Source organism: Littorina saxatilis, linkage group LG2 (genome assembly GCF_037325665.1).
Source record: "Littorina saxatilis isolate snail1 linkage group LG2, US_GU_Lsax_2.0, whole genome shotgun sequence".
Lineage (NCBI taxonomy): Eukaryota > Metazoa > Mollusca > Gastropoda > Littorinimorpha > Littorinidae > Littorina > Littorina saxatilis.
Genome location: NC_090246.1, coordinates 3,666,502 through 3,678,923, shown reverse-complemented (window position 1 = coordinate 3,678,923; position 12,422 = coordinate 3,666,502). Strand labels below are relative to the sequence as shown.

Genomic DNA, 12,422 nt, shown 5'->3' with positions numbered 1-12,422 from the left:
TGAAATAGCCTACGTTTCGTCATTTCGCCGACTCGCAACGCCAAACGAAATCCTTGAGAATCCGTCTGCCGTTTCTTGTATCATGTGCATGTCTGTCCAGAACTGAACAAAACTATCGACGTGACTAGCAATGAGTTATCCGCAGCTGGCATGTCTGACCCCGATCTGCCAATCCGACATGCACTGTACTGATTCGGGTGTCTGCAGGCATGCACGTGCAACTTGGAGTGCAGATAGATTGCATGTCGATCGAGAGAGAGAGAGAGAGAGAGAGAGAGAGAGAGAGAGAGAGAGAGAGAGAGAGAGAGAGAGAGAGAGAGAGAGAGAGAGAGAGAATGTGTGGGAGAGAGAGAGTGGTGGAGAGAGAGAGAGAGGGAGGGGGAGAGAGAGAGAGGGGGGGGGGGGGAGGAAGAGAATCAGCGTTGCGAATCAGCATGTGATTTGGTTCTTTTTACATTTAGTCAAGTTTTGACTAAATGTTTTAACATAGAGGGGGAATCGAGACGAGGGTCGTGGTGTATGTGTGTGTGTGTGTCTGTGCGTGTGTGTGTAGAGCGATTCAGACTAAACTACTGGACCGATCTTTATGAAATTTTACATGAGAGTTCCTGGGAATGATATCCCCGGACTTTTTTTTTCATTTTTTCGATAAATGTCTTTGATGACGTCATATCCGGCTTTTTGTAAAAGTTGAGGCGGCACTGTCACACCCTCATTTTTCAATCAAATTGATTGAAATTTTGGCCAAGCAATCTTCGACGAAGGCCGGACTTCGGTATTGCATTTCAGCTTGGTGGCTTAAAAATTAATTAATGACTTTGGTCATCAAAAATCTGAAAATTGTAATAATTTTTTTTTTATATAAAACGATCCAAATTTACGTTCATCTTATTCTACATCATTTCCTGATTCCAAAAACATATAAATATGTTATATTTGGATTAAAAACAAGCTCTGAAAATTAAAAATATAAAAATTATGATCAAAATTAAATTTTCGAAATCAATTTAAAAACACTTTTATCTTATTCCTTGTCGGTTCCTGATTCCCAAAACATATAGATATGATATGTTTGGATTAAAAACACGCTCAGAAAGTTAAAACGAAGAGAGGTACAGAAAAGCGTGCTATCCTTCTCAGCGCAACTACTACCCCGCTCTTCTTGTCAATTTCACTGCCTTTGCCACGAGCGGTGGACTGACAATGCTACGAGTATACGGTCTTGCTGAAAAATTGCATTGCGTTCAGTTTCATTCTGTGAGTTCCACAGCTTGACTAAATGTAGTAATTTCGCCTTGCGCGACTTGTTTCCTACTTTCTTTGGGTTCAAAATCTGTGTTTAGGACCAATGTGCACACGAATCTGACCGATATAAAGCAGTGTGTGTACTGACAATCATGACCGATTTCGAGTGAACACATTCCATCCTGCAGTAACCTGCAGTACGTTATTCCATGTCAGAATAATCCGGATACTTGCTGTCTTGCTAGCACTAGGCTAACCGAGACCACATGCGTTTTGATCGTGATTCTTGACATTCGGCCAAGATTCTCGTCAAGGGTTTTACAGACAGGAATCTCCTTTCTTCGTCTCAGATAAACCATAGACCATTTATCCTGGACCGCCAACTTGCTCTCTCTCAGCTCTTTCTCTCTATTACGAGGTAGCGGCCTCTCGCATTTAGGAACCTACGCTTACAAGCCTTTCAGAAATCAGGGGGACGGGATATCCGGTGTCGATTGTAAACATGGACGAAGTTGCCGAGGTAAGTTCTGAAAATGCTAAAATAAACTCAGCGAAAGTGCATATGGAACATGTTTTTCGATGAGTTTTGTTAAGTTTAGTTTGGAGTTTTGGAAAATCCAGTTCATTGTCACCTCCCATTGTCACAAATAACTGGAGCGTGCTTTCTTTTCACTGTCTTCGAATCGCTGGCCTTTCAAACCGGACGCGACGCGCCCCTGAAAGTCGAGCGTCGTAACCTCGAAGGGTCACGTGACGAGTTGGCGGTCCAGGCTATTTGGTCTATGGACAACCTAACGACGGTTGCGCCCCGAAATGACCTCTTGACTCCAATCGCGCTATTCTCAACGTAGCAACCCTTCTCAGTTGTGACGTACTATGAGTTTTAAGAAAAGCGCGGGGTTGTCATTCAACTAAGTAGGGGAAGGGCTCCTAATATGGACAGGCTCCTAATATGGACCACCTTCTGTTCTGACAAACTAACGGCGCTAGAGCGCTCAAAAAAGTTTTATTCTCTGTATTCACCCTCTCTGGATAACTTGCACATGTCAAAACAGTTGCAGAAACAGAAATCTCAAAACCGTTAGGCTTTTTCTCTTTTATTCACTTTTGGCAGCGTTCACTCTAAATTTGCCGCCTAAAACGGACTCGTTTCTGTCCACAGCCAAAGCTTTTATCACACAAAAATGGCTATATATGACAGCTAAAACCGTATTTGTTACATTTTAGCAGTGTTGACCCCGAGTTTCTACTGCAAACAAAAAATAATAGCAAAATCTCAAAGTATGTGCGAGTCCCCTAATATGGACCACCTTCAACAAATCGAAGAAAATAAAAGCTAAAGGCTATTTTCATTCATTCATTAAGAAGCTTGCTGGAAATAACCTATAACTAGCCCTCGAGATTTAAAAAAAAATGCAACAAAAAGTCTTCTTTTCGTGGAAGTTGATAATTTCACTTATTTTCACTCTGTTTTTGATAAGCTTCTTTAGTTTCCTGGTGTGCTTCAAATAATGCTCTCATCAACCCGAAACAGATAAATCTAGAGCATATTTTAATTAGGCTGACTTGTACACTAAGTTGTATCATGTTATTTTAAAATATAGGGGGCTTTTTACAGTGATTCGTGAAGGCCGCTTCACTGGTCCATATTAGGCGCCCAGGCTCCTAATATGGACCCTTTGTGATTGTTTCTGTATTTAATTTTTGCTGAGTGTCTATCACAGCTATTTCACTCTAATTAGGCCTAACGGTTAACCTAATAGGAGAGAAGGACTACCAAACACAAAATGATACTTCTTTGCACGAAAACAAGCTAGTTATCAGCAATAAACAAAAAGTGGTCCATATTAGGGGCCCTTCCCCTATCTTTAAGTCCATGTTCGCTGGTTATTGAGTGCGATACTTCGATCGACCAGTCCCGGTCAGGCACATCGACACACACTCCTGTGGTAGAGAAAAGGTAGGAACAGACACATAAACACAAACTCGGGCAGTCATACGGATATATACAGTGGAATCAACATTTAAATACCCCCCCCTCCCCCCCCCCCCCACACACACACACAAAAAGAACACCCACACACAACAACAACCCACGAACTCACGCACGTACACACACACACACACACACACACACACACACACACACACACACACACACACACACACACACACACACACACACACACACACACACACACACACACACCGAGACAGACAGACAGACAGGGACAGAGAGAGGCTGCACCTTTCGCGAAGTTTCGTTATCGTCTACAATATATAAATCACGTCATTACGAACGAGTCATTAGGGAGTTGAGGCGATTGCATGCAAGTCGCGTAGCAGCAATGTACTTCCAGCAGTGCCGCTAAATCTTCCACTGGCATCTGTGTGCAACTTTCTTTGACGTGTTGAATGTTTGTTTAGCGTGCGAGTTGGGCGTGATTTTGATGGTCTCGTTTCTGCGCATGCATGTATTCCGCTTGCGTTGCCAACACATATGATTATAGATGAGAAGGGGGAGGGGGCGGGGGTATGTTCACAATTCACGGTACCCTCACGGTGAGGATTTTTTTCCTGTTCATGATCAACTGCCATGTATTCAGTGTTATGAAATCAAAATTCTCTGAAATCGTGAAATATTACTTCAGCTTTTGGAATTGCATCATGATTGTGATTTCAACGGGGTTTAATAAAGTTAAAGAACATTCTAAAACATAAAAAAATAAAATAACAATCACGACGTTTTTTCTTTTAGATTGGAAGTATCGCGTATGATATCCAACATTTCAAGATGTTCTTTCTTTTCTGCTCCTCTTTTGTGTTTCTTTATGTATTTCTTCATTTCTTTATTTTCTTTCTTTGGTAGATATGGATTGGTATGGATGAATGTACGATGCGTTCATGTCTCATATGTTTTAACACGCTGGACCACAAATTTAAGAACGCTTCAAACGTCTCCGTTATCATCTTTATGCATGAAGAAATGCTATTACAAAGCCACTATATAACGCTCATTTAACAATGTCATGACTAACCGGTTGCTATCCTTGTGTTTTCAGACGGAAGCCGGATATCGAAGTCTACCCCAGTGGATGTACTACTGCAGTCGGATTTTACCATTGTTATCAACGACCAACAGTACATCGTCAGTCCACCACCAACCAGTGAGTACAAGCACTCCAATAGACCATTTTCGGAAATAACAATATCTCTGTTTGTATGGATTGTACAATATCTCTGTTTGTATGGATTGTACAATATCTCTGTTTGTATGGATTGTACAATATCTGTGTTTGTATGGATTGTACAATATCTGTGTTTGTATGGATTGTACAATATCTGTGTTTGTATGGATTGTACAATATCTGTGTTTGTATGGATTGTACAATATCTGTGTTTGTATGGATTGTACAATATCTGTGTTTGTATGGATTTTACAATATCTCTGTCTGTATGGATTGTACAATATCTCTGTTTGTATGGATTGTACAATATCTCTGTTTGTATGGATTGTACAATATCTGTGTTTGTATGGATTGTACAATATCTCTGTTTGTATGGATTGTACAATATCTCTGTTTGTATGGATTGTACAATATCTCTGTTTGTATGGATTGTACAATATCTGTGTTTGTATGGATTGTACAATATCTCTGTTTGTATGGATTGTACAATATCTGTGTTTGTATGGATAACAATATCTGTGTTTGTATGGATTGTACAATATCTCTGTATGGATAACAATATCTCTGTTTGTATGGATTGTACAATATCTCTGTTTGTATGGATAACAATATCTGTGTTTGTATGGATTGTACAATATCTGTGTTTGTATGGATTGCGAAAGAGTGAATACTCTTGCTTTTTTCACTGACAAATAAAGTCACATGTGCTTCTGTCCACGTGTTTCCGACGCACCCCTCGCTAATGATTGGCCCCTCCAATGTTTGTCCGAGTAAAATTCGCTCTCAACCTATACAAAGCCGAGTTTATTTGCGGAATGTGTCTATGTTGTCATGGCAACTTCTTTTTCACTTTAGTCTTTGGCCGCGACATGACGGGCGCAATTTCCTCGGGCAATTAATAGGTAGACATGCTCGCGCCCTACCCCCCCCCTCCCTCTGCGTGTGTAGACGAAAGCACAAGACCCTTCAATTTATTCAAGAGTTCAGTGTGTTATTGAAACCTGAAAGTACCCCACATGCACCCCCCGAACGCGGAGTTTGACTGCCGAAATGGTGGGGTTGGTTGGGGCGGTCATAAACGTAAAACCTCATTCACACAAAACAAGAGTGTTGGTGGGAGTTGCAGCCCATGAATACACAAGGAGACCGCGACATGCGACTTTTCTTGTGAAACCACACGCAGATAAAGTCACATGCAGAAACCGCTCCTGTGTGCTTGGAGAGCGGAGATTCCGTGTGTAACTGCTTAAATACCAAATCAACATGCTGCGAAACATCCATCACAAAAATCGATGGAACATTTTCTCCCTTTTTCAGATTTACCGTTCGTTAAGTCTGTCCACGTATCTCCGTTTTGGCATTCCCTCTCTATTACTACCTAATTTTTTGACGGGTTTGAGATTGTCAGAACGGAAAGACCACTGATGTTGTTATTGTGTGATTTATGTATTTGCTTATGGTGCATCTTTTTACTTGTATAACGTTAAACACATATTCCCCTTGGACGCTATTGCCACGCGCAAACACGCACATACATATTCACAACTGGTGGGATTTAGCAGAGCTGGCAGTCCAAACGGCAGGTGTAAAAGTTTTTTCATTCTCCTAAGCAATTTAAGTTTGGAAGCCCCATATGCAAGTGTACGAAAACATTTTTATGATATCTGATTTTTAATATTTTTTATTTTATTTTCATTTACAGCTTTGACAAATTGAGCTTCTGTAAGCTGCTGTATACATGTTTCAGAACTGTGTCAATGAAAACACGCTGGCATTTAGCCATGACCAGCATCGACCTTGTGAACAGCACAAAACGTAAAACACAAAACAAAATGAATCGATTCACTAAAGATTACGAGAGAGAGATACATGTATTTATGTCTGTTTCCTTTACAACGCTAAAACCATTCTTTTGTTGAGGATATAATGTCGGCTGATAGACTCCGGACAAAGACAGATGATTATTACCTGATACTCTGTTAATGGCCTTCTGATATTGCATTCTGCTGCTGCTGCTGATACCTTGACCTTTAAAACGCTTTGTGGATTTTTTCCCCCCTTGTTCGCTTATTTAAACAAAGCTATTTGCTGGCTCAGTTTGTATTTAACACGCCGGTTTGACGAGATTTAGAAATGTCAGTAGTGTGAGAGCGAGTTGTCGAAGGAGAAGAATTGATCAGCTCTGATGCATTCCTGGGTTTGTGGTCTTCCGCTTTTTCACGGACTGTTATCTCCCCTTTTCTTGCTGTCAGCTTTTTCTTTTTCTTTTTCTTGCATATTTTCACTTTTGTGCCCCATACCACCCTTTTCTCTCACACCCCCTCCCCTCCCCCCTCCCCTCCCCCCTCCCCTCCCCCCATCCCGAGATAATTTCTCCCTCTGCTTTGCCAAGTTATAACCCCCACAGGATATATCTCAGCACCCCGTCCCCCTTTTTCTTACCCCCACCCTTGTTATTTTCTATGTCCGCATTAGCAAGCTATAATCCCCCACCGGATATCTTTCTTGTCATGTTTCGTGCACAGGAATTGTCTTAAAGCTTTTAGGTCTACGAGTCCCCGAAGACCGGAAGGCATGTTGAGTCACAAGAGGAAATAAAACAAAAATCAGAACATATGTCGTTAAAGTCAGCAATTTCTAATGTAACGAAGACGAAAAATCTAAACTGAAACGACGAAACGTTGTTTTATGGCATCCGTGAGTTTAGAAAAGTGCTCCTAGCGTAATATGTGAAAACCAAGTTGAAAGAAGGAAAGAGGTATTTATTTTTTAACTCTTCCGGCTGTGAGGTGTTTTTGTGCACTTTTACTGCCTAAATGGTGGGGTTGGTTGGGACGGTCATAAACGTAAAACCTCATTCACACAGAACAAGAGTGTACTACCCACGGGTTCAAATAAGATTTCATTCTGTCTCAGTCTTATTTCATATGTATACCATCTACTTGATGTGATGATGCAAGCCATTCTCTCTTGTGGTTTCCTCAGAATACAGAATACAGAATACAGTATTTATTGAGCCAAGTGACATTAAAAAAACATTTTAAGCACAAGGAATTTAGCGTAGTGTTGGTAAAATCACGCACACACACACACACACTGACACACACACACACACGCCCACACATTCACTGACATACACACCAACACACACACGCCCACACTACAGCAGTCACGATCACACCATCACACGCAGGGCAGACATGAGGTAAAACAAATGACAATCATCTATTAAAAGAAAAAGTACAAAGAGTGGTCTAAGATGCTGGTGGAAGGGTCTACACAGAATACAATTTTATAATCTAATGCATAGTTAGAACTAGCCCATCCCCTCCACCCACCCACTCATGAATGACTAAAATCATGCAGCTAAAAATATAGAAAAAAATAAAAATCACACATCAAAGTCCCACTCAACCCCCCCCCCCCTCCCCACCACCACCACCACCACCACCTAACACTGAGTCACAGGATGTGGTGAGCTCACCGCCAGCAGGATCACCGACTGCGAAGCTGCCCAACTGAGGGATGGGATGCGTTAAGGGAGGAAACAGCTTGGGGGAAGAAAGAGGTCTGGAGACGTCGAGTGCGTGCCCCCAGGGATCGGAATCGACGACCTGAGGGCAGGCGCTCGAAGAGGGGATGGCCAGGGTGGGACTCGTCAGCCACAATTTTCTGGGCTCTGGACAGCATGCGCTTGGCATAGAGGGATGCTAGGGAGGGCAGCTCACAGCCGACGATCCTGCTAGCAGTGCGCACCACACGCTCCAGCTTGTTCTTGAGCAGCTGGGAGGTGTTGCCGTACCACACTGTGATGGAGAATGTCAAGATGCTCTCCACCACGGCCCTGTAGAACTGGACCAGGATGACCTGGCTGAGGCGGAACTTCTTGAGCTGGCGCAAGAAGTAGAGGCGTTGCCGCGCTCGCTTGACGATGGCGTCAACGTTATCATCCCAGCACAGGTCGTTGGAGATGGTGGTGCCTAAGAACTTGAAAAAGTCCACCATCTCGATGGGATCGCCGTTGATGACCAGTGGAGCCACAGGGCCTTTTTTCCTGCGAAAGTCCACCACCATCTCCTTGGTCTTGGTGGCGTTCAGCAGGAGATTGTTGTTGTCGCACCACGACACCAGACAGTCGACCTCCTGGCGGTACACGGTCTCATCACCGCCGGTGATGAGACCTTCGGCTGTGGTGTCGTCAGCGAACTTCACCAGCTGAACTGAGTCATGAGAGGCGACGCAGTCGTTGGTGAAGAGGCAGTAGAGCAGCGGTGAGAGGACGCACCCCTGGGGTGCTCCGGTGCTCAGGACCAGCGTCTTGGAGAGGAGGCCGTTGACCTTGACTGTCTGGGGGCGCTGAAGGAGGAAGTCAAGGAGCCACAGGCAGAGGGAAGGGGCAAGGTCAAAGAGGAGGAGCTTGTCATAGAGTTTTTGGGGGATAATGGTGTTAAAGGCCGAGGAGTAGTCCACAAAGAGGAGGCGGGCATATGAGTTGGGGGTCTCGAGGTGCTGGAGGATGAAGTGGAGGGCAACGGCGACAGCGTCGTCCTCTTCGGTGAAGTTGTCATACTGGCAAAAAAAAGACGTGTGTGGGGGGGGGGGGGCACGGAGGTTGAGGATGAGAGTAGGATGGTGATGGTTGGGATAGCGAGAGGATTGTGATAAAGAAAGCTGAGGAGTTTGTGTAGAGAATGATAAGAACGGGTTCGAACGACGCAAAGCGCGGGAAAGGGGACAGAATTGTCACAGACCGTGTCTCGGGCCGGGAGCGATCACCTATCCTGGCAGCGGGCGCTAATAGGTCTTGGCTGATCAATAGCTTGTTCTGCAAGTTTCGGCTGTCCCAGACGACAGGAAACAAGGCCCCACCAGAGGGCACTGTAATTGCAGGCGTCGCCATTAAATTCTTTCCCGGCCGCCTTTGAATTCTGGTTTGAAAGTCTACGCTTGTCGGTGAAATTACCGCAGTGTATTTTTTTTTCTTTGGAAAAATATGGGTGGATTAAGACAGAAAGTTGAAATTGCTCCAAGGATAATAAGGGTTGTGGTGTGCCAGAAAGCGGTTGCGAGTTTGAATTGTGTGATGTTTTTACATTTAGTCAAGTTTTGACTAAATGTTTTAACGTAGAGGGGGGAATCGAGACGAGGGTCGTGGTGTATGTGCGTGCGTGTGTGTGTGTGTGTGTGTCTGTGTGTGTGTCTGTGTGTGTGTGTGTGTGTGTGTGTGTGTGTGTGTGTGTGTGTGTGTGTGTCTGTGTGTGTGTGTGTGTAGAGCGATTCAGACTAAACTACTGGACCGATCTTTATGAAATTTGACATGAGAGTTCCTGGGTATGAAATCCCCATACGTTTTTTTCATTTTTTTGATAAATGTCTTTGATGACGTCATATCCGGCTTTTCGTGAAAGTTGAGGCGGCACTGTCACGCCCTCATTTTTCAACCAAATTGGTTGAAATTTTGGTCAAGTAATGTTCGACAAAGCCCGGACTTCGGTATTGCATTTCAGCTTGGTGGCTTAAAAATTACTTAATGACTTTGGTCATTAAAAAACTGAAAATTGTAAAAAAAATATGTTTTTTATAAAACGATCCAAATTTACATTCATCTTATGCTCCATCATTTGCTGATTCCAAAAACATATAAATATGTTATATTTGGATTAAAAACAAGCTCTGAAAATTAAATATATAAAAATTAATATGAAAATTAAATTTTCGAAATCAATTTAAAAACACTTTCATCTTATTACTTGTCGGTTCCTGATTCCAAAAACATATAGATATGATATGTTTGGATTAAAAACACGCTCAGAAAGTTAAAACGAAGAGAGGTACAGAAAAGCGTGCTATCCTTCCCAGCGCAACTACTACCCCGCTCTTCTTGTCAATTTCACTGCCTATGCCGTTAGCGGTGGACTGACGATGCTACGAGTATACTGTCTTGCTGCGTTGCATTGCGTTCAGTTTCATTCTGTGAGTTCGACAGCTACTTGACTAAATGTTGTATTTTCGCCTTACGCGACTTGTTTTTTTTTAACCTGGCATCTCTGCATAAGTGTAGTTTGTAGGTTGCTTTTTCATCAGGTGCTTAACTAGGTATTAACAGCTATCGTGTTATCAGCGAAGCGAAAGGTCCGATATTTTGATGAAAACAAGGATAATACGCCAAGTCGAAGGATTTGTTGCTCTGTTTCTTTAAAGCGTAAACGGTTTTAGGTCCTGTATTCGAGGAACATGAAACATGTCTGAGAAGAATTGTAGAAGCTTTATTTGTAACAATAGTGCAAGATCGAACAATTCATCACAAAATCTGGAGTCATCATGTAAGGTCACTTGCCCTTAAATTTCTCTCAACGTGAAAAAGGCTGTCTGAAATCATCCTCCCCGAACGCGAGACATACGTTGACGTGAACTTTGTACGTATTCTTGGGCTTCCGACAAAGAGTGCAGAAGGCGGAACTACAGATCTGCTTAATTTCTTAATGAAGACACGGTTTTGGCTTTTACTGTCGCATCGCACGAGCTTCTTCGCCTTTGACTCACGTGTGCCTGGCCGACGCTCTGCGACACTGTAATTCCAGGCTGTAACAGGCTGTTGTTCATTTCGCTTATTGCTTGTTATAGTAATTACTTCCATGACAGCTTGACTGTATCAGAGACTGTAGAGTACACAGACTGTACTGTACTCTGCAGTCTCTGACTGTATATTTCAACAAGTAACTGTTTATGTTGAGTCTATAACAAATTCTATCATTACCATTAGTATGTAGTCCCTCAAGCTGTGACAAAGACGAGATAATTGGAGCTGTCGTTGAATGCTAACGCTGTCACCAGAACGAGGAGTTTCATTCGCATTGGTATGGATTGGATCCCGATACATTTAATAGAAGCATCCCACGCCATCGTGGACTGCATAAGAGAGGTCCCCGGTGGCTCAGGTGCACTTTGACTCGGATGTCCAAAGGCAAGGTCATATTGAGGAACGTCTGGCAACAGTCACGATACAGAACTTGTAAATACATTTTTAGAATCATACCCAAAACTGGGCGTATCAGACGGTGTGATTGTTGTTTTCTTTAGATAGAACTATGTCCCAGAATTGATATTGAATAATGTCCTTTTGAGAAGAACCTGGGGATGGTATTCTTTTACATAAATCCAAACGCAGATAGATAGTTAGCCAGCGTTCCAAAATAAAAAAAATCAGATTATTTATTATTGCAACGTTTCATTTGTGACAAAACAAGACAATTTAATTTTGTCTTGTTTTGCCATAAATGAATTTTCCAATAACTAATTTTGTTTGTTTGTTAATTTAAAAAAAAATCTTTCAAAGGGCTTTGCTGTTTAAAGCTCTTATAGATACGTACACGTAGATGCCAAAGCTACCAACTAAATTCAAATCTTTCTGTCAATAACTGTCTTCTAGCTGACATTTTGAAGTGAGGTTGTGTAAAGGGAGATAAAGCAAATGGCACCCAGTTGTCGATCTTTTCTGTTGAACTTGCCAACTTCTTGGTACACTCCGTCTCAATTGCCTGCCGGGGGAGGGGGAAAGAACAGCAGACATGCGAAAAAGAAGAGGAACGGTCTGAGAGCTTGTACCCTCGCGATTAAAGGAACTGTCTTTTCCACGAACGTCATGTTCAACATCACAGATCTGTTCGGGCTTACAGTTACACTCATGATAAAAGCCTCTTTTTTCTCAGTTTTTCTGTGTTTTGTATCACTATCCTTTATACGTAGTTTTGCTGGGTTTTGTTTCTTGTTCTTCTGAGTGTGTTGATACTTTTGTGTTAAACTGACTGACAGGAGGCAGCGGTGTAACTAATAACTTGACTGTTCACCATTTACTTATTTATCCAAATTTAATTTTGTTTTGAAGACGCTACTACAAAGTTGATTTTACACCTATAGATTGTATGCATAATATGCATAAAGAAAAACCAAAAAAACCCACATTGTTTTATCCATGAGAGCACCTTTTGA

At 42.4% G+C, this 12,422-nt stretch overlaps 1 protein-coding gene across 2 annotated transcripts in view; it reads left to right on the top strand.

Moving 5' to 3' along the window:
• Positions 1-12,422, top strand: part of LOC138958029 (calcium uniporter protein, mitochondrial-like) — a 127,913-nt gene that overhangs the window by 38,961 nt on the left and 76,530 nt on the right. For both annotated transcript variants that reach the window (XR_011453270.1, XM_070329060.1), the window contains exon 4: positions 4,308-4,412. Coding sequence is in view for 1 of the 2 variants with exons in the window: in XM_070329060.1 (XP_070185161.1) it covers positions 4,308-4,412 (105 nt within the window). In the remaining variant the exon portion in view is untranslated. The remainder of the gene's footprint in view (positions 1-4,307; positions 4,413-12,422) is intronic.